The 26,100-nt window shown below is 30.2% G+C and overlaps 1 protein-coding gene across 1 annotated transcript in view; it reads right to left on the reverse strand.

Annotated features, from left to right (window-relative positions):
* LOC107451386 (uncharacterized) overlaps positions 1-26,100 on the reverse strand; it is a 34,354-nt gene that overhangs the window by 2,653 nt on the left and 5,601 nt on the right. Inside the window, exons 2-4 of the mRNA XM_016067455.5 lie at positions 10,909-17,573; positions 1,648-1,933; positions 433-679 (exon numbers count right to left, since the gene is read on the reverse strand). Coding sequence (XP_015922941.3) covers positions 433-679; positions 1,648-1,933; positions 10,909-17,275 — 6,900 coding nt within the window. The 5' untranslated portion in view covers positions 17,276-17,573. The remainder of the gene's footprint in view (positions 1-432; positions 680-1,647; positions 1,934-10,908; positions 17,574-26,100) is intronic.

A 26,100-nucleotide genomic window follows, 5' to 3' on the forward strand; every position in this document is an offset into this window, starting at 1 on the left:
TTAGAACTAAATAATCTCAAATAAGTGCAAATTTGAAAAATTATTGTTTGGTAGAGAGCCGTGTTTGGAAAAATTCTACCTTTAGAGCAGAAAAAAACGATAGTGTATAATGCTGTATTTCATAACTATAAATTATTGAAATGCTAAATATAGTGATTTTCATTTATTTTGACTTAAATTAACACAAAAAACGAAGAAAAACATGTTTAATAAAAATTCTGCGTCAAAGGGTTATCCTTATGCTACGAGCGTATGTTTGAAAAATATTTTTAAAAGGAAACAAGCGAATAGCTAACTTTCACAACAAAATGTACCTGAAAATAAATCTAAAACTCATTTCAAACTAAGTTAAGTAAGCCATCGTGAAAAAAAAGTCATAAAAACACTCTTTAGAATATTAAAAATAAGTGTCATTTTGAAAGAGAGAATTACCTGGTTTTGATGAAGGCCATAGACAAAATGGTGCTCTTGTGATCCTCTTCTTGGTGAGCTTGGTCTGCTCCCTTGAAGAGGTGTGGTTGCAGTGATTGGGCTGACACCAGGACTGGACCTAGAACCACCTCCGCTGCTTGGGGTATAACCACTTGAAGCTGCAGCGGCGGCCCGCCAGCCCAAATAAGGTTGTCTGAACGAGCGATGCACACTAAGGGATGTCAATGGTGCACTGCTGGTGCTTAACCTGACAGAAAATAAAACGGGCATATAGTAGTCAATCTGCTATTGTTTTGAATCACAGATTCATCTATGATTCATATAAAAAAAGCACCAAAAATTTTTTTTCTCTACAAATATTGCTTGAAACTATAAAGAAAAAATTATAACGCTCCTGGAGCTAATATTTTTTAATGCCATACAAGTACCCTTTCCATATAAAATAGTACCATGTAAGAGATAGTATCCTTTTTTAGTGGAATTGAAAAACAATTGCAAGCAAAGATGCCATACTAAAGAATTTAGTGGAATTAAGCAACAACAAAAAAAATGGATTCAAATAAGAGTTAGTATTCTTTTTTAATGGAAGTATAGTTCTCAAAAGATTTCATACTTAAAAATTAGTAGAATCATGCACAAAAATTTGATTTATATAATTAATATTGAAGATAATATCCCTTTTTCTAGTAGAAGTATAATTGTAAACAAAGATTTCATACTTAAAAAATTAGTGGGATTATAAAGAACAAATTGGTAAAAGAAAATGTGACATTTCACGAGAGAAAAAAAAAGCAATATGGTTATTGCTTAGTGCCTTATAATTCGCTCTAACTTGTATGCATAATTTACGTACACGATAAATAATTCAGATCAAAAGATGAAAACGCAGTTTAGCATTTGCATTGAAAAACTGCTGGACGGCTAAACTGTTTATAATGCAGTAGAGGTATATCCTATGTTCAGAAAACTTAACTGCTTTGATTTCAAGCAGTATATATAAAAACGTTCCATTGTTTTAAAATAATCATACAAACAAAAGTAACAATTATTACTTTCCAACACTTAGTTAAAGTTCTATGCATTTCAGTCTAACATACAATGACAGTGCTTTGCGCAACGTGTAGGAACTATTAAGTCATTTATTCCGAAATTCTGCCTGAAATCACTAATTGAAATTCTGAAAATTCTAAGTAAATTTCAAATACAAAGTCTTACCTAGAACTGCTCCACCTAGAAAGGGATGAACTGAGGCCGTATTGGAAAGCAGCAGAGGCACATTCTCTGGGACTGAGGGATGCTGGTGATGCAGGGGTCAAGCTCTCTCTAGAGGACACTAGGGATCCCACATACCGCCATTCACCGGAGGTAGGGGTCACCCGCTTGGGCACTATGATGTTTCGATGCGAGTAACTACTTGTCTGGGGAATGGTCAAGCTCGTTGCAGAAGGAGTGCGAGATGTACTGAAGCCTTGCCATCGCTTGCGGGATTCGCCAGCTGAACCTATCAATGGACAGATTAATTATTTCACTTTTAAGAAATTCTAGACTTGGTTCTAAATAGATCGATGGCAAACCAAGCTATTCGGATCAGGTAACTCACATATTAAAGTCTTTAGATTACTTGAACAGTTTTATTTTATGAAATAGTTTTTAATATATTCTATAACAGTATATTTTTAATATACAACAGTTTAAATATCTAACAGCATATATTAATAACAGTTTTACTTATAGATGATTTAGTCTAATGTTTACTTTCACGTTTTTTACTATTGAAAATGAATGAGAATCTACTGAAAGGTCAAATTTTATTTTAAAATTAAGGAAGAGAATATCGGTAGTATATATTTATCAGTTAAATGGGATATTAAATCTGTAAATAAAAACAAATTAAAGAAAGGAAATCGTAAGCTTCATTTTTCGAAAGATTTAGAAATAAAGTAAAAGTATTAGAAATAAATACAATAATACTTTAGAGCAACGGTTCTCAAATAATGTCACAGGGTTTCCGAGAGTTTGAATTTTTCCGTAATAATTTCCGTAACTAGTAATTATGTTTATATAAAAGCAATAAACCATAATTTCATTTATAGTTTGGTTATTTTTGTGAAATTATTTAAGTAAAATGCCAGTAAAAAAAAAAAGGCAACATTTATAAAAAAATTGCATTAGTATTTCGCGGTCAGTTTATTTCTTTAAAATAAATTTACCGAATTCAAGAATAACGAATTCTAAGCGTTTATGTTTTTTCTATGAGCTCTTTTTTCGAAAACAGTAATTCAGCTAATTTTATTAATTTTTAGCTAATTGCATGCATTAAAAACAAATTCAGAACTAGACTAGATACCACTACAGGTCTGCAAATTCAACTATTTGGCATAAAACCTATTATGTTAATTTTATTCATAAGACGATTATTGAAAAAAAGAATTATTCTCCGCATTAAATATTATCAAAATAATTGGTAGTCTTTCTTTGGTCAATATGTTCACGGCTGCTTATATACTTGGGGTTCCGCCAAAAAGGCTCGATCAGTTAGGGTTCCGTTGCCGTAAAAAAATGGGAACCGCTGCTTTTAAGAATATAGGCAACAACAAATCAAAGTGTTAACTATTTTCCACCAATAAACTATTAAATTATTTCACTACATTATTTAAAACTATACTCGAAAATGCGACCGCAATTCAGAATTTTAATTGTTTTCTCATTTTTACTACTGAATAAAAATTTCGAAATAAAAATATTTATTATTAAATCTCCAAACATACAAATTTTAAAAACAAAATTAGTATAACTTGCATCAGAATACAGAGATGCAATATAAGTTTGTTTTTGTATATTATTTAGAATTTTAAAACTAAAAACATATAGAATTTTAATTGTGTCCCTAAATTCCCTCTAGAATTATTCTACATTATTTATTATTAAATCTCCGAACATACAAATTTTAAAAACAAACTAGTATAGCTTGCATCAGAATTGAGAGATGCAATATAAGTTTGTTTTTATACATCATTTAGAATTTTAGAACTAAAAACATATAGAATTTTAATTGTATCCCTAAATTCACTCACTAATATTCTACATAATTTAAAAAATAAAACAAATATAATTTATATAACGAATGCACACAGTTTAAAAACAATACAAGTAAAGCTTTTCCTAGTAAAGAGAGATGCTATGTAAGTTTATTTCAGTACAACAATTAGAATTTTTGAAACTTACAAATATTCAGAACTTTAATTCTATTCCTAATTTCTCTCCCGAATTAAATTATTCTATTAATGAAATTTTAAAAAAAATATTCGTTACTAAAAAGCTTCGAAAATACAATTCGTCAGAACAGAGAGATATTCCTGTACAATAATTAGATTTTTGAAATTTACAAACATTTAGAATATTAATTTTATTTCTAATTTCATTCCCGTATTAAATTATTGCATAGTGAAAATTTTTTTTTTTATCCTAAAACTTCGCAAATAGTGTAGAAATAAAATGACTTTCATCAAAATAGAAAGTTGCAGTGTTCCGAACACGAATGCAACCATTCCCATCAACTAAAACAAGCAGGCAGTCGTATTTAAAGGCATTCTGTAAAAGCCTGCGAAAGTCATTAAAGTCAGGTGCATGACATGGTAAATAATGAGGCGTTCATTGATCTGAGTCTTTTCGGACATTTTGTCATCATCTCTCTCTCGTTCAACAGCGCTCGGGAAAATTAAAGTTGAGGTATTGCCATGAATTTTACATAAAGATGCAACAAATTGAAAACATCAAAATATTAAAATATCGCTGCACTAGCAATGATAGTAAATAAAAAATAATAAATACTATAACATTTTTCCCATTGAAAATTATTATATGTTAATAAGTAGCCAATAGTAGTAGTAAAGCCCTTTTTTTTTATTCCTAAGAAAGATTTAAATATTCTGCATTAATTCCTGTACTAATTCTCATAAAAAATTTTCTAATGGCTCGTTTTTTCTCTCAGTATTGTTATTTTAAAATACTTTGTCCGAAAACTACAACTGCTGTGGCCTTCATAAAAAATGTTTTTTCCACTGTTAAGATTTAAAAATGATATTTCATTTTAGTTGTTCTTTTTATAACATTAGTAATTCCTTAGTTGTGTTATTAAATAAAGCACACATCGGAAACTGCTCTGAAAGAAATTAGCTAAGAACATATTTTAAATAGTTTTACTTTAATATTTTCTTCCTCAAACTGATAATAAAAATAGTTATTTATTCGTTAGAAATTTTCTATCATAAATTTTATTACGGTTAGTTAGATAAAGTTCCTTATTATATACATATACTTCTTAGTAATTCCACTTAAACTTTCTAATCCAGATATTAATACTTATTCTACTTTATCAAATTTAGTACATCAATTACTATTGATTACATTTCATTTACTATGAGGTTAGAAAACTATTAAAACTTTTTTCTAAAATTTTCAATATAATAACTCCCTATTATAGTGCAATTTTGGTCATACCCGATACAAAATTTTAAAAAAATATATATTTAAAAACATAAAATTTGGTTTAACAGCATTTGTAAATTAAATTATTGAGAGTTTTTTTTCCGGTTGCACTCAATACCAAAAACTATAAGAAATATTTACTCTTTAACCAATCGCAATAAATTTCATCTTTTTTAGCGAAAAATATAATTTTTAGCAAAAAAATTATTCAATTCATAACGAATAAGCTATGCATTATAAACAAAAAAATATCAAATATGTAAGAGAAAGTAATTTTTAACCCCGTTTAGATTATTACTACGTAACAAAAAAGAAAAAGAAAAAACGGACCTCCTCGTATAACTTTAGATTTAATGATCGGATCTTCACGTTCTAGGACTCTATTTTAATGGTTCCAAGGGGTGACCTCAAATATGCTAATTAATAAGGCAGGCGATATTTTCCTAAGAAACAAATTTTATTTATCTGCCTATTTTTAAAAAATTCCATTTCTCAGGAACTATTCACCCGATTTTGTATAAATTTTGTATTTTGCCCTGTAAAATTATGTTCTTTAAAAATGATGCAAAAAATTGTACACCTTACAATTCAACATTTTGGAGACCATTATTAAGTAAAATAAAAAATATGTGCTAAAAGTTATTTTTTGCATGGAATTATCTTTAGATAAACGAATTTTATAATTGTGCCTGACAATTCTTGAATTTACTTAAAAAGTCCTCGAGATATAGCGAAATACGCAAAAGTAAAACTATTATTAAGGGGTCCAAACTTAGGAGCGCTTTCTTGACTAAACTATTGCGACCATATTGCAGCTACCCCCTATATTTTGGGGGTCAGAAATCTGAATCCGTAAAAAAAAAAAAAAAAAAAAGGAATGTTTATTCAGAGAAAGTGCATTTTTGTGTCTGATTTCGTAACTTAAAATATCGTCTGCACTTGTTAATTAGCATATTTGAAGTCACTCCCTCGAACCATTGAGTCCTAGTACGTGATGATCTGATCATTAAATCAAAAGTTATTCAGGGTGGCTCGTTTTTTTTTCTTTTTAGCGCACTGTACATTTTGAATTTACGAATGATTTTGTTTGGTAATTCTGTTAGGAAAGAAATAAGAAAAATTGATTCAAAACTAGCATGAGATAACAGCTAAAATAGTCAATTATTTTGGACAAAAGTGAGTAATTCTTGCGATTAATTCTTGTAAATAATTCTTGCTTGCAAAAGTGAACTAGTAGATACCCCTAATCGAATTAAGTTTTGGGCATCATTATTATTATTATTTAATAAAAATATTTCAGAATCTCCATTATTCAACTTTCATTAGTTTTATGACCTAATACATAAGAGTTCACCTAGTCTTCTTAAATATTACTTTACAAATTTAGTTCAAATATATTGAAACTCACCCCCACCCCCATAGACAGAACAGAGAATGAATTTCTAATTCGAATGAAAACGCTTAATTTGAATAACTTCATTGAGAATCTATTGCTGAAGAACCAATCAAATTAACAAATTAACTCAGGGTCATGAGCTTTTTTTTTAAAAAAAAAATACTAATTTAATTCAGGGTAATATTTCAAGGGAAACTCTTTGTTAATCTGAAATTCTATAGTATTGAACATTAAATTGCAATATCAGATTCCGTAATGAATTGTAACAGAAAAATCACATTTTTAATAGTACATAAATTCAAAACTGCAATGTTTTTCTATAGAAACGAATTCAAAATTCTAATTGAAAACTAGTTCTGAAATCAGCGAATGAGATCTAAGAAGGCTTCAAAAGAGTAATTCAATTGTTACTATGGAAACAAGATGCAAGGGTATTTTTAGAATGCTAAAATGATTATCGCCATCAATTTTAGCATCCGTACCAGTATTTCAGTCGGATTTTTCTTGTGTCTTATGACGCTATAAATTTGTGTGAACGTTTCAAATTTCTTCGTAGCAAAGCACTGAAAAATTCTTATAAAAAGTAATGTTTTTTTCCTCTTCATAATGTCAAACAGAATACAAATGTGATGCATTTTTTCCCTTGAAATAACATTGAGTTTCGAGAAAAAATAACTGTATATTTCAATAACTATAATAAATTTTAATAATTTAAGTGCAAGATGTGTTTTATTTGTTTTTTTGCACCTATGTTTCTTTTTCATATTTTTTTTTTACACTTACAGGTAATCTGAATAATGCCAAAAATGAGAGCAGAAAATTGTAGATTTTTTTTTCAATTCTGATTTTCTAGAATGAAATAGATATTTTAATCATGAAAGTTTAAGAGATGTTTAATTGTCGCCGAAAATACCATCATTATTTTTAAATTTATTCTAACATTACAATGAAATATATATTGAACACTGTATTCATATCTAAGTAGTCAAGTGTATGAACTTTTTCTTAATGCTGGAAATTCTTTACATTATATTTAATTTAAAAAAAACGAAAGACATTAAAGCATAAGTCAATCGAGAACTTAATTATCGTAGCATTTCGAACACTTGCCAAAATTGATCTTACTGTTTTCGCCAATTAGAAATCCATAGACATTAAAACATCATCTCAAATAAAGAACTATAGAGTTTTAAATGCATATTAATTTAAAGTCAAATCAATACGATCCATCAAGTCAGTCAAATTTTTTTTCACAATGAATTTCTTAAAAATTTGAATAAGCACCGATATATTAGCTGTAAACATCTAAAAAGTTAAATTATTTTTCTTAAAAAAATATCAGGGTATTAAAATTTGGAATGAATTTTCTAGAAGACATATCTTTGCAGTTTAGATTAAAAAAGTATGAACGCATCGATGTGTTTTGCACCAAAAACGGGTTCAATGTTTAAGAGTAACTTATATTGAATACACGTGTATATTGAATAGGTACTTTTAATAAAATCATATTTTCAAACAGCAATCATCATATAGCAATACACAAGGCTACTCGGAAAAGTCTAGTATTTTTTTTTATCAGCTGGACACATTTTAAGCTTATTACAGTAGGACATATGCCTTTAGGCTAATTAGAAAACATATAATTCATTGATCAATTAATCTTTTATTTCAGGTAGCTTGTGATAATCCCAGAAGGCTTATTGTAATAGTCTTATTAAAAAAAGTTTTCCAATAAGCTAAGCAAATTCAGCCTGAGTAACTTCTCAATTATGCCAAAATGCCGGTGACCTTTGCAAACAGCCGAATTTTTCAATTAGCCTATCATATATTCACAAAAAAATAGTCACCCTGCAAGTACCTACTTTTAGCTGTAGTAAAATAAACAAAACCTGTCAAGGTTGATGTGGTTTTAAAAAAATATTTCTGTTTTATTAGGATTTTTTTTAAGACTTATGGTTTCCCTCGCTATCTCACTTCTTGTTTTCCTGATGTTAATTTAAATTTCAAAGTTGATATTTCTCAACTTCGAAGCATTAGTTATTTCATTAAGCTCTTCAATAAAGCTTTTTATTATTCATCTTGTGCACTGACATAACACCCCTTTAACCCAAACAGCAAACATATTTAAACATTCATTCGAATAAACATTGTTCATTAGTCGCTTATTAAGTAGTAAAAAATATCTGCGCTGTTCGTGTCATTATAAAATAATAACAATAAACCCTCCACCCATGAATTCATTTTAACAATGAATTCCCCGAGTCGTAATCATTATTATTTTATTCTAAACTAAATGAGCATGACGACAAAAGAAGAGTCTTTTAAGGAAGTAATTTAAACTTGGCTCCATCAAGAACAAAGTTAGTGAAGGAAGAAGTTGGTATCCAACTGATTCGATATATTGTTTATGCTGAAACAGCATTTCGACCTTTTTGTTTTCTGGGCAAGGAGATTTATGGTAGATGAGGTTCAAGCATCGGAACTAGATCTTCTCGTGGATCGCAGTAAATGTATACTATATTAACGTTTAAGAAATGTTCGATACCAACTACTTATAAGCATGTGTTCAGAAATGATGATTTTAATGAGGAAACTTGGAGGTTTTTTTTTTAATAACTAGAATTTAAACCAAATTATCGTACTTAATGTATTATTAAGAGCCTTCATCATAATTTTAAGAAAGTTAACATTTTAAGGAAGTGAATTAATTAAGCTTTGATCGGATCGACAGGGCTGAACTAAAATTAGATGTAAATACGTGGCTAACGTTTTTTAAATCAATTTATGAAACAGAACAATAATTAAAAAGCGAAAAGACGATCTTTAGTTGTTGTGGGACTCGTATAATTAAAAAGTAAAATGAAGTGAAATATTTTTTCAAGACAGAAGATTTATAAAGCTAAGTTCCAAGCAAAAATTTGACATGTAGGAAAACAGTCAAGCGATATGATATCGGCAAAGAAATTTTGAAAATCAAAAAAGTTTGTGAATGTATGAATTTACAAATTTTAAATAAACCAGTAAAATATTTAGATGCCACTAAATCAGTTTTTTAACACCAATAAAAAGTATTATCGGCTCCAAAATGCGTGGAGATTATAAAAAAATTTGAATCATTTCTGTTTAATGAGAAAGAAAGCTTTTTTCCCAACAATATCTGTAATTTATAAAATCTGATTATAGACAATTAACACATTATTAAATAATTATTTTTGAACAGGTGAAAACGTCTTTCATTAACAGCAAAATCTGCATGACAATTAAGTTTTATATACACAAATAAATAAAATATCAGATCTATGCAAGAAAAAATTAAATAATATTTGCTATGAACAACAATTTTTTCACCCATGCAAAAATAAATACACATATATCCATAATTCTATCAAATTTAATTGCATATAGATCTTATGATCCATAATTCTATCAAATTTAATTGCATATATCAAATTTAATTCCATACGGTCTTAATGTGATAATATAATAAGGAGCTTTGGGTAACAAGAGGAAACCAACCAAGCACATAAAGGTTTTTTTTTTTTTAATCTAAATAAAATTAAATTCTTAAGGATTGTCAGAACTATTAAAATTTTTTAAATTTTGATTTTCAGAATTTTGAGTGTTTAACATCTTCGATTTCTGCATTTTTTGTAGATGTAATAAATTTTAAAATAACAATTTTAAGTGGTTTCAGAAGGTTTAAACAAACAGGTGTTAAAAAAGATTATTTTTCAGAAAATATAGTTTTCTTTAGAAAAATATTTACAATTGATTAAAATACCTACTTCGTCTTTTATATACGAGTTTATAACAAACAAAAATGAAAGTTAGAAAATTATAATATTTTAAAATAGCTATAGACTTTTGTTCCCAAAATATATAAAATTTCAGCTAAATCTCATTTCAATCTGATTTTTAGTAGTAATTTTGCACGAAATTTTTTTTCGTGATAAAAAAATCTATGCATTATAACTTATTAACAAACAAACATATTTTCACTTCCCTGCTTAAAAATCAGATTAATACAATTCTCATATGAATGCCAAATTAGTGAATAATGTAATCAATAACAGAATATTAATCTATTTTCAGTTAAATTGTCATCTGAAAAAATTAAAAATTAAGAATAAATCTGGAGGGGAAATTTTGCACAAAAATATTATTGAAAGAAAATGTGTTTTAAAACAGCATTTTTTAATTTTTAACTAAAATATTCCACGCATTTTCAGAATAGAATGAATATATTGATTAATATTACAAGATAAATAAATTTGAGTCCTAATTACTAGTGATCCATTAAATGAAAATTTTGAAAAGCGGTTAATTCCAATACAATTTCTAGAACCCTTAGATTTCTAATGCAGTTTACAAAATAAATTTATAACTTTAATACTTTTTGCTGCAACTGAATTGCAGCAAAGTTTGATATGCTGCAACTGAACTTGAAATTGCAAACCACGAATTTACAATGCACGGATCATTTAATTACTGTAATACCACTACCCATTCATATGTCAACTTACATAAATGAATTTTGTCACATTATTCATAACAATGTATTTACAATAAATAAAATAATTTTTCTGACTTACCTTCGCTTCCTCGCCGCAATATGAAACCTTCTTTTGGCTTCGTGCTCCATGCGGACTGTTTGTACCAGTCAGGTATGGTTAAGTTCTGAAGTGATCGTTCGATTCGTAGCTCATGTTCGGACTTCACACGCCCCTGTCCAGCTGCAAGTCTATTTTCCGGGGGCTGTACCTTGTCCCTGTTGTCGGCGTCCAGCAAAAAGTCCATGCTTTTTGCTCGGGTTCCCAAAAAGTCACAATTTTCGACGACGATCGTACCAGTAATGGCCGAATCGCCGCCGTTAGAACTCGCCGGATCTTCCTCGTAGTCGTCGACTGTGCCAGGGCGGTGCGCGCGCACCCCCTTGGTTTCTGCGGGCCGCTTGAACCAGAAGGAGCTTCGGTCTACAATTTCTAGCTGCTCGTGCGCGAGGTTAGGCTTCGATTTGGCTTTGGCCTCCTCCAGCCGTTTGGCGCACGACGCCCAGGCGATTTCCCCTGTGCATCGACGGTAAGGCAGGCGGAGGGTGCCCTCTTTCGTGGTGGTAGAAGGCATACTCGATTGCTGGGGCGGTCCGGCATCGAATGGCGCCGGACTTGCTTCAGAACCGGACTTTTTCTTCTTTTTCAAGTGATCGATTTTACGTTTGCTAGATCGGACGGCCGCTTCGAGCGCCCCTAAATCGGGATGACTGGCGGCAAGGAGCGCTCTTTCTTCTCTTGCAGATCTTCGGAAAGCGTCGAAACGTTTCAGTCCATCAAAATCTTCATTCAAATCATTTTCTCCTTTCTGAATATTATTAGATGATTTATTTTGGTTGAGTTTTTCAAAGAAATCTTTTCGCGCGGTGGCTATTTTTCCTTTCAAACGAGCGTTCTTCAGCAGTTGTTGACTGCTCGGAGCGGTTGGAGCTACAGGAGGTTTGTGAGAAACTTTGGTAGCTTTTTCATACCCCGTAATAAGCTCAAAAATATCTTCCTTATTCATTAACTCGGGAGTCGATTTAGCACTATTTAGAGAATTTTCAATGTAAGTTTTACTCTTGTATGAATCAATTGTTGGTCTGACTGTGGCAGTCGGTTTACCGAAAGAACGATTGTTTCTTTCAAAATTTCTCATATTGGATGGTGGGCACGATCCAGACCTAGAATCGAGATCTTTATTAACTTCTCTGGAAGCAGAAGTGCTTCGACTTCTGGCCTCGAAACGAGCAGCTCGTTCTACAACAGTTTCCGTACTAACACAAATTCTGCGATAATGTCGAGATCTCTCGTTCGGTGGAAGAGATCGATTCAAATACCCACCTCTGGTGCTATGCCCAAGATAATCTTGTATTCGCTGATTCACACTTTTACTTAATCTTGCTGATAAAGGAGTTGAGGAATTCAATTGTTCGTGACACCTTCTCAAGTCAGGAGTGCTTTTAGATTGTACGCTAGATGTATCGAGAATTCCTTCAGATTCAGAATTCTCACGACCGACAGAGCTACTTCTCTTATATTCAATTTTTTCGGAAGATTTGCTAATTTCGATATTCTTTGGTTGAATTTCACAACTAGTAACAACATCCGGCTTGTTGTTTAGAAGTTCAACATAATGAAACAAAATCCCATTTTGAATTAAATTTTCTTCATTGATTTCATTATTATCAGATAAATTAACATTTATTAAATTGTTGCACTGTTCAATAGGTTCGAAAAATTCACCATTTGAAAGTAAATCAAAAGAATAATTTTCACTAACCTGCTCTTTAAAACTATCAGTCTCTTCTGAAGAAATAAAAAAATCTGTTGCTTTTCTTTCACTAAAACTTGGTTCGTTATTCTCGTCTGATAACAGTAAATTCTTATCCTCGTTAAACTTAATTATATCTTTAATATCGTTTTCTTTGGAAATAAAAATATCGTCAATTTCAGACTGAAATTGAGAAACTGGTGGTTCCGATGCAATCCAATGTTCCGCCGTCGAATTATCAAGAAAGGCGCGACTCGAATCAGAAGACACGTGCGTTTCTTGTTCAAATTCTGATTTGACACCCGTAGCCCGAAGGGAACTGATATCATCTGTTTCTTCTTCACAACCTTCGCTCGCACCCTTTTCTTCCCCGCATGTCATTGGGTCATCGGATGAACTTCCTGTTTCGGTATGTGAAAGATTTTTGATCTCTACCATAGGTGGCGCCACGTCCTTAGCATTTACGCAACAATCGTAAAGGTGTGAATTATTTGTGTTTTCATTCATGACTTCGTCATTCATTTCAACCGGTATTGTGGAAATAAACTTATCGCTTCCCATTTTATTTACATTTTGCTCTATTGTAGTACTGTTGACCTTGCATTGTTTTTCAGACGTTTTCATTATTGTCTCTAAAGATTCTGATGGTAATGCAATTAATTTAACATTGACATTCTCAATCGTCTGCGGCTTTTCTATTTCACAATCGTTTGAATGTAACAATTCTGTTTTCTCATCTATTTGATAAAGATGAATATCGTTTGCGCTCAGCTGTTCTATTTGCTTACAATCTTTATTAGAAATATCAAAATTTAAATTTTTATCAATATAATCAGATTCTAATAACGGACTATTTAATTCAGGTTCATTTCTTTTATTGCAATTTAAGAAATCATCTTCAGTTTTAAGAAGGTCAAAACAATTATTTTTATCAATAACAATTTCCTGCTCTTTATTAAAATTGCAGACTATATTTTTATTTTGAGAGAAATATTTCATGCAACTATTTTGTGGAATAATTTTTTCATGAATTTCATCGAGATCTGAATAATTATTGGTAGAGTCAATTTGAGCAAAATTTTGATCAATTTTATTTTTGTCTAAACATTTTAATTCATTATCGCTTGCAGCGAGATTTAAATTAGACAATGAAATATTTTCTTTAATTTCTGCAGTTAAAATTTCTTGGAAGTTGTTAACTTCGACAGAAGTAGAATTTTTCAAAAATTGCGCAATAGTGTGTTCTCTTAAATTTTTAATATCGTCTTTTAATATTCTTTCCATTTCTTCTTTTGGATTTATTTTCTTTAACTCATTATCTAACAACCAAGCTGAAAACTGAGAAAGGTTTTCAGGTATTTTCCATTTTTCAGATTGCAGCCCTAATTTAAAATCATCATTACTCGCTGGTTGTTCTAATTGTTTCGAAAATTCTTGTAAAGTTTGGGGTATTAAAAATGACTGGTCATTTTTCAAATTAGGTTTTCGCTCGGATGATAAAGATTTCAAGGAGGTATCTATATCGTTGAGAGATTTGGATGTAACAGAAAATAATTTAGAGCCTTTACGTTCTTCCAAACTATCATCATCATCGTCCTCATCATCTTCGACATAACCTGAATCATCGTGCTTCAGTTCATTACATTGACTGTCTTTTTGACGTTTTTTACGCTTTTTAATGTCTTTAATTCCTTTCATTCCTTCATCACTGTCTGAGGACGTTAAATCTTTGGAACTGTTTCCAGAAAAATTAGATTCCCTACTTTCTGGATCAGTTGAATTATCCTCGGACAACCGCGACATTTTTGGGTAGGTGTTCAACAACAACGACTGGACATCGGCATTATTTGTACAGTCCGAATCAGCTTTAACCGAAAATAAATCGTTAATGCGTGATTTCTTAAAATTAACTTCTTTGCACAGAGGGCAATTATCGGAATTATCAGAGCATGGATTTTCAAGGCTATGAGAATCTGCTTCCGGTGTCAATGACGACGGGAAATCATTTATTTTTATATGTTTAGATTCATTTGAATCATGCATTAATTTTTCTACCGGAAAATCCAAACTTAAACTAGCGAGTACTTCCGTTTCATTTTCACTTTGCTCGTCACTATTGGATGAATAATCATTTAAATGATTAAAACTTTTTAATGCATCGTCTACATCGGAATCACCAGCTGTTAATTGCTGCGTGGGATGCTCGCTTGCAAACATGTCAAATTCTAAATCATCTAAATCCTCTTTTGTTGAAACGTGCTCCGATTGTTTCAAAATTAAATTTTTATCTAGTGATGAGTTTTGAAACGGAGGCAAAGTTACTTTAGTTTCGCAGTCCCACAAACCTAACGCTTTAAAATTATGAATTTTATCATCTTTTATTCGAATGCGTGACTTTTTATCTTTAGTTTTAAATGAATTGTATAATTCCTTTAATTGTGGAGGCAGACCGTCATCGCTATCATCAGAAATTGTTTGTTCACTTTTTGGAATTTCGTTATCATTGGAAGGAAAAAGTTGTAAATTTGCTTGGTGCTGCCATCTAGTGAGAGGACTCGTAGCTTCCTGAACATGCTGCAAATCGGTGTGGTGCTGCCACCTACTGAGAGAACCTCGCATATCCTGAATTTCCTCATCACTGGATTGTTCGTAATCGGATAACGATCTGCGGTTATTGTTCAAGGGTGAAGAATCGAATGGTGCTACACGCCGGACATCTGTTGTCATTGTTGGGCAACAGGCTTCCGCTCCCGAAGTTATCTTTTCCGGTGCGGGTTCGTGATCGCTTAACCAGCTGGAACCGAAAGCAATGTCTCCATTGATAGGAGAAAACATAGCTTCTGGTTCGCTATCACTGCTTGAAACTTTTGTATCAGTATTTTCACTGATAATACAATTTTCCTCATTAAATTGCGGACAATTCTCAAGTTTTACATCATCGTCAAAACCTATTCTAAAACAACGCATATTTTTATCTTTTGATGAAACTGAGACTTCTTCCGTTATTTTAACTATATCATTTTTAATTTCGGTGCGATTAAAAGTAGAATAACTTTCTGCTGGCAAAAAGTAATCTTTAAAATCATCACTGAAGCAAAGTGATTCATAGTTATGTCCGGAAAATGTCGAATCAATTGCGACGGATGATGGTACTAAACAAAGATCATCCTCTGAACCTAGTGTTACTAAAGAATTATCTTGATTTCTCATGTGACCTTCATTAGAAAATTCCATTTTTATAAATGGATTGCCCTCTTTTTCTGTCTCTAAGGTTTTTAAATCACAATCATTATTTTTATCGTAAGAATCAATACTAACTAAAGGACTGTCTATTTTAATATCAGAAATCCACAAAGAATCAAAATCAGTTTTTGTCTTGTTAGATAAATTTAAAGAACTTACCTGCATATCAGGTTTTTCATTTTTAAATAAATTGGTATCCATTGTGTTTGTATCACTGAATATATCCTTTGAGTCAGCAGCTGACGTTGCTGCATCGTCTACACACAAAACATCACAATTTTCTTCCAGTTGAGATACCGAAGGATTATTCGAGCTGATTTCACGGAACAGTGACTCGGAACATATTTCTTTATCACTTCGAGTAAGGGATTGGTTCGAATTATTAAAAACACGGCTGTCCTCAAAAATGTTATCCAAAACTGTCAGCGATGATTCCAAGGCGGATTTGCCTGCATCTCCATTCACCGCAAGATTTGTTTTGCAGTCACGTAGCTTTTCATCTTGATTCGATCCACTCATTTCCACCAAGTTGAAATTGGCAGAATGATTTTCACCAGCGTTTCCGGATGTTTGCATTTCCACGACTGTGACTCGATCGTCGTCTGATTCATCCCACGATCCCCATCCCAGGGATGTTTCATCGCACTCGCTCGGACTCCGCAGATCATCGGACGTTTCTTCGACGATGGTCTCCAGAAATCCTCTCACGGCAATAGGATCGCAGATCATACTTTCAGAAGCAGTTATAATAGCTGGTGGGGGGCCGGAAGATAACAGCATCTCAGGGTGTCCACTTTGCATGTAGAGCAAAAGCATCTGTCTCTCCTCTTCCGTGATTGCATCTTCTGGGTACTTAGGAAGCTCTACCGCCGTATGCACAAAAGAATAATCTCCACTATTTCCACCACTGTCCCACGTAAAGAATGAATCAGATTGAGACTCCGGTTGTAAGGATAGAGTATCTTTTGTGGTGTCCATACCTCTTGCAGATTCTGCCGATAAATTGGTTGCAACCGGCACGTCGTTTAACGGGGACACACCATTACCGTTATCATCGGCAATGTTTGACCGGCGTAGGCGCGGTTCGCTTTGGTTAGCAGAACCGGTGTAGGTCAAGTGATTCGTTGCGTCATCATTATTTTGGAAATTTGTTACTGTTTCTAATAATTCCAAGGAATTTCGTGAATCAATTTTGCCAGGTATCGAATATTTCACTGAGAGGGAGTTTTTGAATGATATTTTGCGCTTACTCCGATTCCAACGCAGCAAAATGAAACCGAAAGACAAAACGAAAAGCAGAACTAATTCGAAACAAGTTGTGGTACACAAGAGCGATAGGAAGGGATCTTCTGCTGTCGAATGTGTTGAACTCGATGCCGCTCCCCCAACTGAGTTCGTCACACCTTTCCCCATTACCGGGTGCTCTCAACCAATCAGGAGTTCCTCTTTACCTGGATGAACCGGTTGCGTTGGAAGTTTGAGTTTGAGATCGAAAAAAAAAAGTGTTGGTTGTGTTTTTTAGTAGGAGACGGGAAGTGAGGAGAGCTGATTTTTCTCTAAATAATCCGATAGGAGAAACTTCTTTTTCTTAATTTTTTTCTTTTCTTATTTCATTCTTCTTTTTGTTCTTTCATCTGCGCTTCGATACACATGATGAGAAAGATTTTTCTGAAGTTCGTTGAATGCATTTGTTGTTTTTGGTACTGTAAACCTAGAATTAATAAATTAAAATGAAATGAGAAATCGTTTCGAAATACGAAATTATCTCTCGAAATTGAACTAAGAAATTTTGTTTATTCTTTAAATTTTTTTAAAAAAAACAATCAAATGTATTCAGGAGATTAAAATTGGAAAATTTTTCATTAACAATGTGACCTACATTTAAACAATAGTTCTTTTTTGAAATATTTATCTTTTTTCTTTTTATTTTGAAGGAATTACTGGAAAGCAATAAAACAATTCTATTATGATTGGGAATAACAATAAAAAAAAATAATTTAAAATAATTAAGGAATAACAATAAAAAAATTATTTAAAATAATTAATAACTTTCATTTTCGATTATTTCAATAAAAGTTATTTTATTTCAGTTAAAAAAAATTGATTAATTAATTTCTGCTCTTTTTTGTATCATGGTAAAAAAAGGAGTTTCCACTAGTCTCTAATTTCAATTACTTATTTTTCTCAGTTCAATTTTGAAATAGTTTTTTTTTTTTTTTACTGATCACAGTAGATTTAATACTATATCGAATGTATATGCTCAATATTGTAAAATAATTCATGAAATTAAATTTACAACTTTTAAAGTTAATTATTCTTTTATATCAGTAAGGAAAATGAGCATTGACCATATATTGAGTTACTTAACCGTCATAATAAAATAATAACAAAAAAATTTCTTAGATAATATTTTTTTTATATTATTTTTTTTTTATTTTTTGATTTATAGTACCCTTATGACAGACATTCATTATTTGATGAGACAAGCTTGATAAAAATTTTAAACGTCTTTTTTTAATTTTAGAACAAGATTTTGGGAAAATAATGATGTGAGTTATAGTTATTAAAACTAAATTTATTGTAATACGAAGTAATTTATAGAAACATCTTTTGTCCAAACATAATGCATCACAAATCAAGTCAGACCGCATGGTTACAGGATTTAGAGATGAGATAAAAAAAATTTCATTTAACTATTTAACTTTAACTATATTATTATAGTTTGAAGCAGAATTATTCAGTTGGGATAATTTTGTTTACGATTTCACCATGAATGCTCTTTCCTTTCTTCTTTTTTAATTTTTATTATAAGATTTCATATTTTAAACTATATATAAAGGTTTTAACGTGTGTTTTTTTCTTTTGTGACTCATTAGTGCGATGAGAACAGTCGTATCAGACTGTTGCATCGAATAATTAACCTTTTTTGTTTAAAAAAAACTTAATTGCTTAGAATTTAAGTATTTAAACTTTTTGCAGTGTTGTAATAGAAGTACTACAAGAGAGGTCTATTTAAATAATTCGCTTTGCATTAAAATGCGTAAGCTGTCTTATTAGCTTAAATTTCATAATTTCATTTATAACTTTCCACTTTCCGTTTAAGTTAAAAAAAAATAATTATTTAAGCAGTAGATAACGCAAAATAGACAATTTTAAAAGCAATTATTATAGCAAAATTATTATAGAAAAATTTTAATCCTCATAAATTTTTACAATCTGTTGAGCTCCGAACAGATAACAATAAAGAAAAGTTTTCAATGAAATGACTCGTAAAAAAATTTAATTTCACCGAATATTTCAACAACATTTTAGAGAGATGTTTTGGGGGCATTCAGGAATAATTTTGAGCTGCAATTTTCATTAGTTTTAAGGCGGAACAGTAGAAGAGTTATCAATTATTTCGTTACAAGCGATATTTTAATTCTGCCAAGAGTTGCAAAATTTTTATGTAGCATAAATAATTAATCAATGATAAGAGCTTGAAAATAATAATAGATTTTCGACTTGCGCAGGAAAAAAATCTTTAGAGCACATCAAATTCAATACCGGGACAATATGTATTTTGTTGCACATTTTACAACATTCACTAAACCTTTTTGTTTATAAATTTCGAAACTACCAAGATAAATCGGAACATGTGTCAATCAATTTTGATTTTGTGCAAAAAGTAACTATTTAGATACCAGGGGTCTGTCCAGACATTTTGTGAAAGGTCCTGTTTTTGTAAAATTGTGAAAAAACTATTCATAATTTGTGAATGTAAAATAAGCGTTAAGTCACATTCTTTCAACTAGGATCCTGCTTTTATGAATTTGTGCAAATAGGGTCCTGTTATTGCAAAATGTCTAAAAACCTTTTCAAGAAGTTTTTAAATTGTTAATAGATACAAGATTCTGCTCAATAATTGCTGTCACTAAATTAGAGAAGCAGAATACAAATATTGGGTATTTAGCCTATACTGCTCAACACAGAATATTCATTTCGGACGAATAATGGAAACAAAATTACTCACATTTTTAATAATTTCAATTAACATATTTTAACTAACACAACTTAGTAATGTATCACCTTTAATGTGTTACGCATTAAGTAAACTTAAACAATTCTTAAATGTATAATATTTTATTTAAAAAATTACCAGAAATTATTTTTTATTTACATAATATTCAATTAATTAATTTTATGAATATATAAATTGTTAATAATAATTATAATTAAATATAAAATATAAATTGATCAATTATTTATTTACAAAAAAAATTATGGTTTAATATTAATAAGAATGCACGATGTTTGTAAAAGTAGAAATATTTTCTTAGAATACTACATTTGGAATTTAAACTTAAGGAAACTTAGTTTGTCTCATACCGTCTTTCTTCCCCCCCTCCCGGGAAGGGTTTATTCGATTAACAAAACAATAATGAAGACAAACAAATTTGTGAAGGGTCCGATTAAGAGATAAATTACTTCTGTGAAGGGTCCATTTTTATGAAAAGATATTTTGTGAAGGGTCCGTTAATGGACCCGAATTTCTTCTAAACAGACCCCTTGATAAAGATAATATGGATTGACGCAGCGAACAGAACACTAAATTTTACAAAAAAAAAGTTGAAGTCTATGAAGCAAATAAAAGAAAGGTAGAAAACTACTTACTCACGAAAAATATCACATGTATTGTAGTTTTTAGCTAGTTTTATCTTTAATTTTAAAAATAAGTATAATATGTCAACTAATACTACTACAATTATTTAAAATAGCAAAATATTATATTAGTAAATTTTTTAAATATGTCTCAACGTCTAACGCAGACGACAACCTTCTTTGCCAAAACGAAGACTGCACTAACAATAGAAACCGAAAAAACGATCCAGACAACCAACAAACTAATCTAAACAAAAAATCACAACTAACCTCTTTTTTTCTAATAATAATAATAAGAAACATTAATTAGAACTTATTATACTGATAAAAATCTTCATTTGAGTTCTCTTCATTGTACTTTTAAAGTAATTAAAACTTTTACCGCACGTGAAATTGAAGCTAAGTATTTCACCCAAGTATGATATTGAATAGCCCTGACAAGAAAAGAAAGACCTTTCGTTTATCATAACTGCTATTGAGCAAGAAAATATTCCTTGAAGGGTTGGTCTAGAAAAATGGAATACAATTCAACAGGTTGAACGTGAGGAGACTGGATATATAAATTATAGAGAGGACACCGCTATGGGCGAAGCAAATTCATTGTGATCTATGGTGATGTTTCTATTTTTAGGTCATCCAATAATATACTTTGTATAGATTTTATTCATTGCTTAGGTTAAAAATATGATGCTGGATTGTGATTTCTATAGCAATTGTTTGATACATGATGTGAAGAGTGTTGAGACAATGAATGACAAGCCACATCTTTTATGTATGCAATTTGGAAATTTATCTTATTAACAATGCACCAAGCAACATGTTTTTTTTTTATAATGTTAAATTATTTTTTTTATTATATACTTATTGTAAAATTAGGTTTTAAGAATTTTAACAAATGAAAAATAAAAAGTATCTTTAAACTAGTGTTATTATTAGGTAATTAGTTTCTCAACTTAAGTTTAAAAACGACTCATGAAAATTTCCCAAATTAAGATTTAATTTCGATTCAATGTCAAAGCATCAAAATTATAAATATTAGAACGATGAAGCAAATTTTTAATTTTTTAAAGAAATTCTGAAACACATTTTACATATATTTTTTTTCTTGTGACTTGTTATTGTTTTACAGAAATTTCTTCATGAAATTAAAACGTCTTTATTTGACAAAAACTGGAAAACAAATGTGCTGGTATAAATATTAATAAAGGTAAAAATGATATCTATATAAAATTTTAAAATCAAAATAAAATATTTAATAGTTTAAATTATAATCATAAAAAAAGTAATTAGGAATTATACAAAAAAAATTTGTATTTAGTTTCTGGCAATTTTTTTTTATAAAAATGAGAATTCCAAGCACTTTAAAATGATTTCTTACGTATTAAACAGTTTGCTTTAACATTTGATTCGGGTAATTTGAATGATTAATGCTCCACATGATTAGCGTTTTTGCAACTTTTAAGAAAATTCACAAGAAAAAAATTCCTTAAACTTTTTGGATTTATTTGTTTGAGATCTTAATAATTTTGTATTGGGCACAGTACAGATGCATGCAGCTTTTGTGCCACTAAAATCAGTTAATTTTATAATGTAATTTTTTAAAATTATTTATGGGTTTAAAATAATGTATTCTAATATATTTGCAATTTTTTTTCCAAATCAGAGGCGTTTAGATAAAAAGGGTTAAATATGTTACTTTTTGCGTTTTTAATCATATCTAAATAACTTTTTAACGAATTGAAAAATTTTGCATGCAATTATACTATTCGTTTATTCAAAAATAATCCCATGCAAAAAATAGTTTTTAAATCATTATTTGATATTTTAATTTTTCTTTATTTAAAAATAGTCGAAAAAATTTCGAATTGTTAGAAAGACAAATTTCTGAATTATTTTAAAAAACGTAATTTTACAAGGCAAAACACAAAACTTGAACGAAATCGGTCGAATAGTTTCTGAGAAATTGAATTTTAAAAAAGTGAGATGTTTAAAATTCGATCTTCGGATAAACGAATTTTATAATTGTATGAAAAAACAATGCTTTCAATTCGGTTGAAAAGTTTACGAGATATGGCTAAATATGAAGAAAGTAAAATTAACATTAACAGGACCAAACTATTGGAAACATATCTTCCAGATTGCAGCTACCCCTAATTTTTGGGGTTCAGAAATTCGGATCAGTAAAAAAAAAAAAACAGGTTTGTTCAGAGAAAATACGTTTTCGTATCTGATTCCGTAACTTAAAATATCGTCTGCACTAATTAATTAACATATTTCAGTCCTAGCATGTGAAAATTCGATTCAATCATTTCCTAAATTCATCACTTTCATAATAAATTTTTATCATCACTGAAAATCCATCCCATGCCTTTCATAATTGATGGGTCCTACGATATGTTTTTCATATTTAGTGGGACAAACCTGAAATTATTTCCTCCTATTTTTAACTTATAACTTATTTCATCCTTTAGACAACTTAAAAAATGCAATTTTGTAATTTTATTATTTTTTTCTTTTATAATTATTCATCTACCTTTATCCATACAAAAGGGGACATCATTCGTTTTTGTATTCGGAAAATGCGTTGGTGTGTAGAAAATCCTTCTTATCCGAAAGGTGATATTAAGCAGTATTTGTTCCACTCCACTAAAACTTTTATCATGCTTTAAAAAAAAGTGCACTGATAATCTTTGAATCTAAAAGAAAGTATTTCTGATAATATGCATCAGTTACAAAAGAAAGTGGAATAAGGAGGTGTAAACATATCTTCATAACAAACCGAGTATTTAGATCATCATCATGATGTATTCAATCTCAATAGGATTAAGATCGGCTGTTCGCCAAATCTGGTGTAGTTTTACTTTCAAAATACTATTGGTGGAAGCATTAAGAGCTCGAACAATTTAAAATAGGATACATCATATTGCTATGTATTTCTTACTTTCATGAACACTTTGTATACACAATATTTTTAAATAGGCAATCATCTTTTCATATAAATATATCATATGAATGAAAAATTAGATCATATAAATATTTAGGGGTATTTTAGGCTCTATTCAAAGATATCGATTTCGAATTTCTGTTCCTCTAAATGACATCGTTATCAAATAAAATTTATCACCTTTTCCCTCTTGATATTTTTTCAAATGATTTGCAATTTAATATATTTTAAAAATAATGTAAACTTTTGAAGAAATAAAAACTGAAACTCCATTTTAACTGCACCGTTACTTAAATTTCTAACGCATCTTTTAACAACCCAAAATAACAATATTTTTCACAAAAATTTTATTTAAAAAATAGTAGTTGACGTAACTTGATACAGATATATACCACAGAGATCCTACACTGTAAAAAATTTCGGATCAAATTACGATATAAAGTACCGGTAGTCTGGGTGCATCTCCCGTAAAATTAATTTTTACCGTAAAAGCCGTAAAATATTATACCGTAATCTTTACAATAATATTTATTATTAAAGTGATTAAATGATATTACTGCAATTATTACTACAAAAATCAGGGTATATCAGATTTTTTGTTCCGCAACATGTTTCGGTAAACGTGGATTTTATGGTAGAAAGTATCGGCATCCTGAGTACCGGGACTTTTGATTGTAATTTATTCCAAAATATTTTACAGAATAAAATGGATTGTTTGCCATGCTCTTGGGTATCATAATAAAATTACAACATATTATCACATCTTCCAAATTTTATCACATAATATAAAAGCATATTTTATTGTTAATTTTAAAAAATAATTACCTACACTCTTCGGTAAAAATTACCGAGATTTTTTGAGTCCCATTAGAGTCAGAAACATGTTAAAATTTTTCTCTATTCTAGTAGATTTTACCATACTTTTTTCCTCGGTGCAGACAGTAAGAAAATACGTCAGTGTGACATGGTAAAACAAAATTTAGTAAGAAAAATTAGACATGGTTTACAAAAATGAAAAATGCAAGAAAGGCTTGGCTTAATAAACAAAACACTATGTCTGTGTGGAATAATAAAACTAAAGAATGGTTCAACTTCTGTAACTTTCTAAATAAAAAAATGACAGTTGCTTTGTCAGTGGCGTAATAAAAATAGTAAGTTATGAGGAGGAATATCACAATTTCTATAGCTTTTCAAATATCTAAAGAGAAACAAGCCAGGAAATACAAAGCAATGTCAGCGGCATGGAAAATTTGTTAAATATCTGTAGCTCATAAAAGATGGCAACATCTTACTTTTCCTTTACCGCACTTCAATGAAAGCATGCTTAAAACTATCAACTTGTGGTAATTTACCGCATTTTTCGCTTTATGGAAACACCAAGAAGCTCATTAATTCTTACCCAAGGTCTTTGGTAATGAATTTTTTAAAATTAACGATAAAATAGGGTTTTATAATGCGTGATGAAATTTGGAAAATGTGGTTAAATTTGATAATTTCATCAGGAAAGCTTAGAGCAAGGCAGAAAAACTGTTTATTTAGTTAAACATGCTTTTTTCTTCTTTTTTTTTTACTAAATCTGTGACTATAAGAACTATAATTTTGAAAATAACAATTAATGGTAAGCTGTTACTGTATGAGTGGAAAAATTAGCAAATGAATGGTTTAAATACCACATAATTTGGTTTTATTAAACCGAATTAAGGTTTTTTTTAAGACGGAATTAGTTTTTTTCCCTTTTGTCATTACCATACAGTACGGTAATTTAACCAGAATTTTTTTCTCCGTGTGCTTTAAAAATTATTTACTTGCGATGTCAAATATTGCTAGTACTTATTTTTTTAGCTCTTTAATATACAGCAGTATACAAAATCTAACTGAAGAAGATGATAGAAAAGAAATTCAATTGTTAAGAAAAGAACTTGAGAACAAATGCGACAGTCATGATGACGTATTTAATGAACCGATAATCTTCTTGGAAACAGCCCTCCCTACTACATTAAAATATGTTGTACTCTTCTTCGTAGTAATTATAACAAAAGCTCACTGAGGTTTTTTATGGTTCACAACCCTTGATAAACTGTTGTCACAAACCTTAATGGATTCTTGGGACCAAAGGTCGCAAATATACCAAAGATCGTGAGACTATGGGGTGAAGAACAATAACTTCGAAGGACACATACCTTCTTCGTGTTCCGCTGACTGATTTTAGACTTTCATTGTAAGTTTCATTCGATTGTATGCTACCAAGTAATCCCTACTAATTCCCAAACCTCTATTATGGTCTCATAAAATAGGGAGGAACTCATACGTTGATTTGTTTCTAAAAATTCTTATTCTTAATCCCAAACCTAAATCAGGGTGATTGTTTTAGAAATTGGAGATAAAAGTGTGTTTTTATTCTGTTTAGAGCTATCGTTTTTCAATTTTACGCAGAAGAAAAAACTTATATATAGAAATTTTTTGTTCCATACGAAAGGAAATTTTTGACGCAAAATGTTTGGGCCACGAACTCCAAATTGTTTAAACATTCTCTCCTCACATCTATACAAATTACAAAGCATTTATATGCCAAATTGCAAAAAAGAGACAATTTTAATAGTTTCAAAGCATTTTTATTAAGGTATTCAAAATTCTTAAAAAACAACCTAGATGG

The sequence above is a fragment of the Parasteatoda tepidariorum genome, chromosome 3 (assembly GCF_982258835.1).
Source record: "Parasteatoda tepidariorum strain Cologne lab strain chromosome 3, Ptep-v5.0, whole genome shotgun sequence".
NCBI lineage: Eukaryota > Metazoa > Arthropoda > Arachnida > Araneae > Theridiidae > Parasteatoda > Parasteatoda tepidariorum.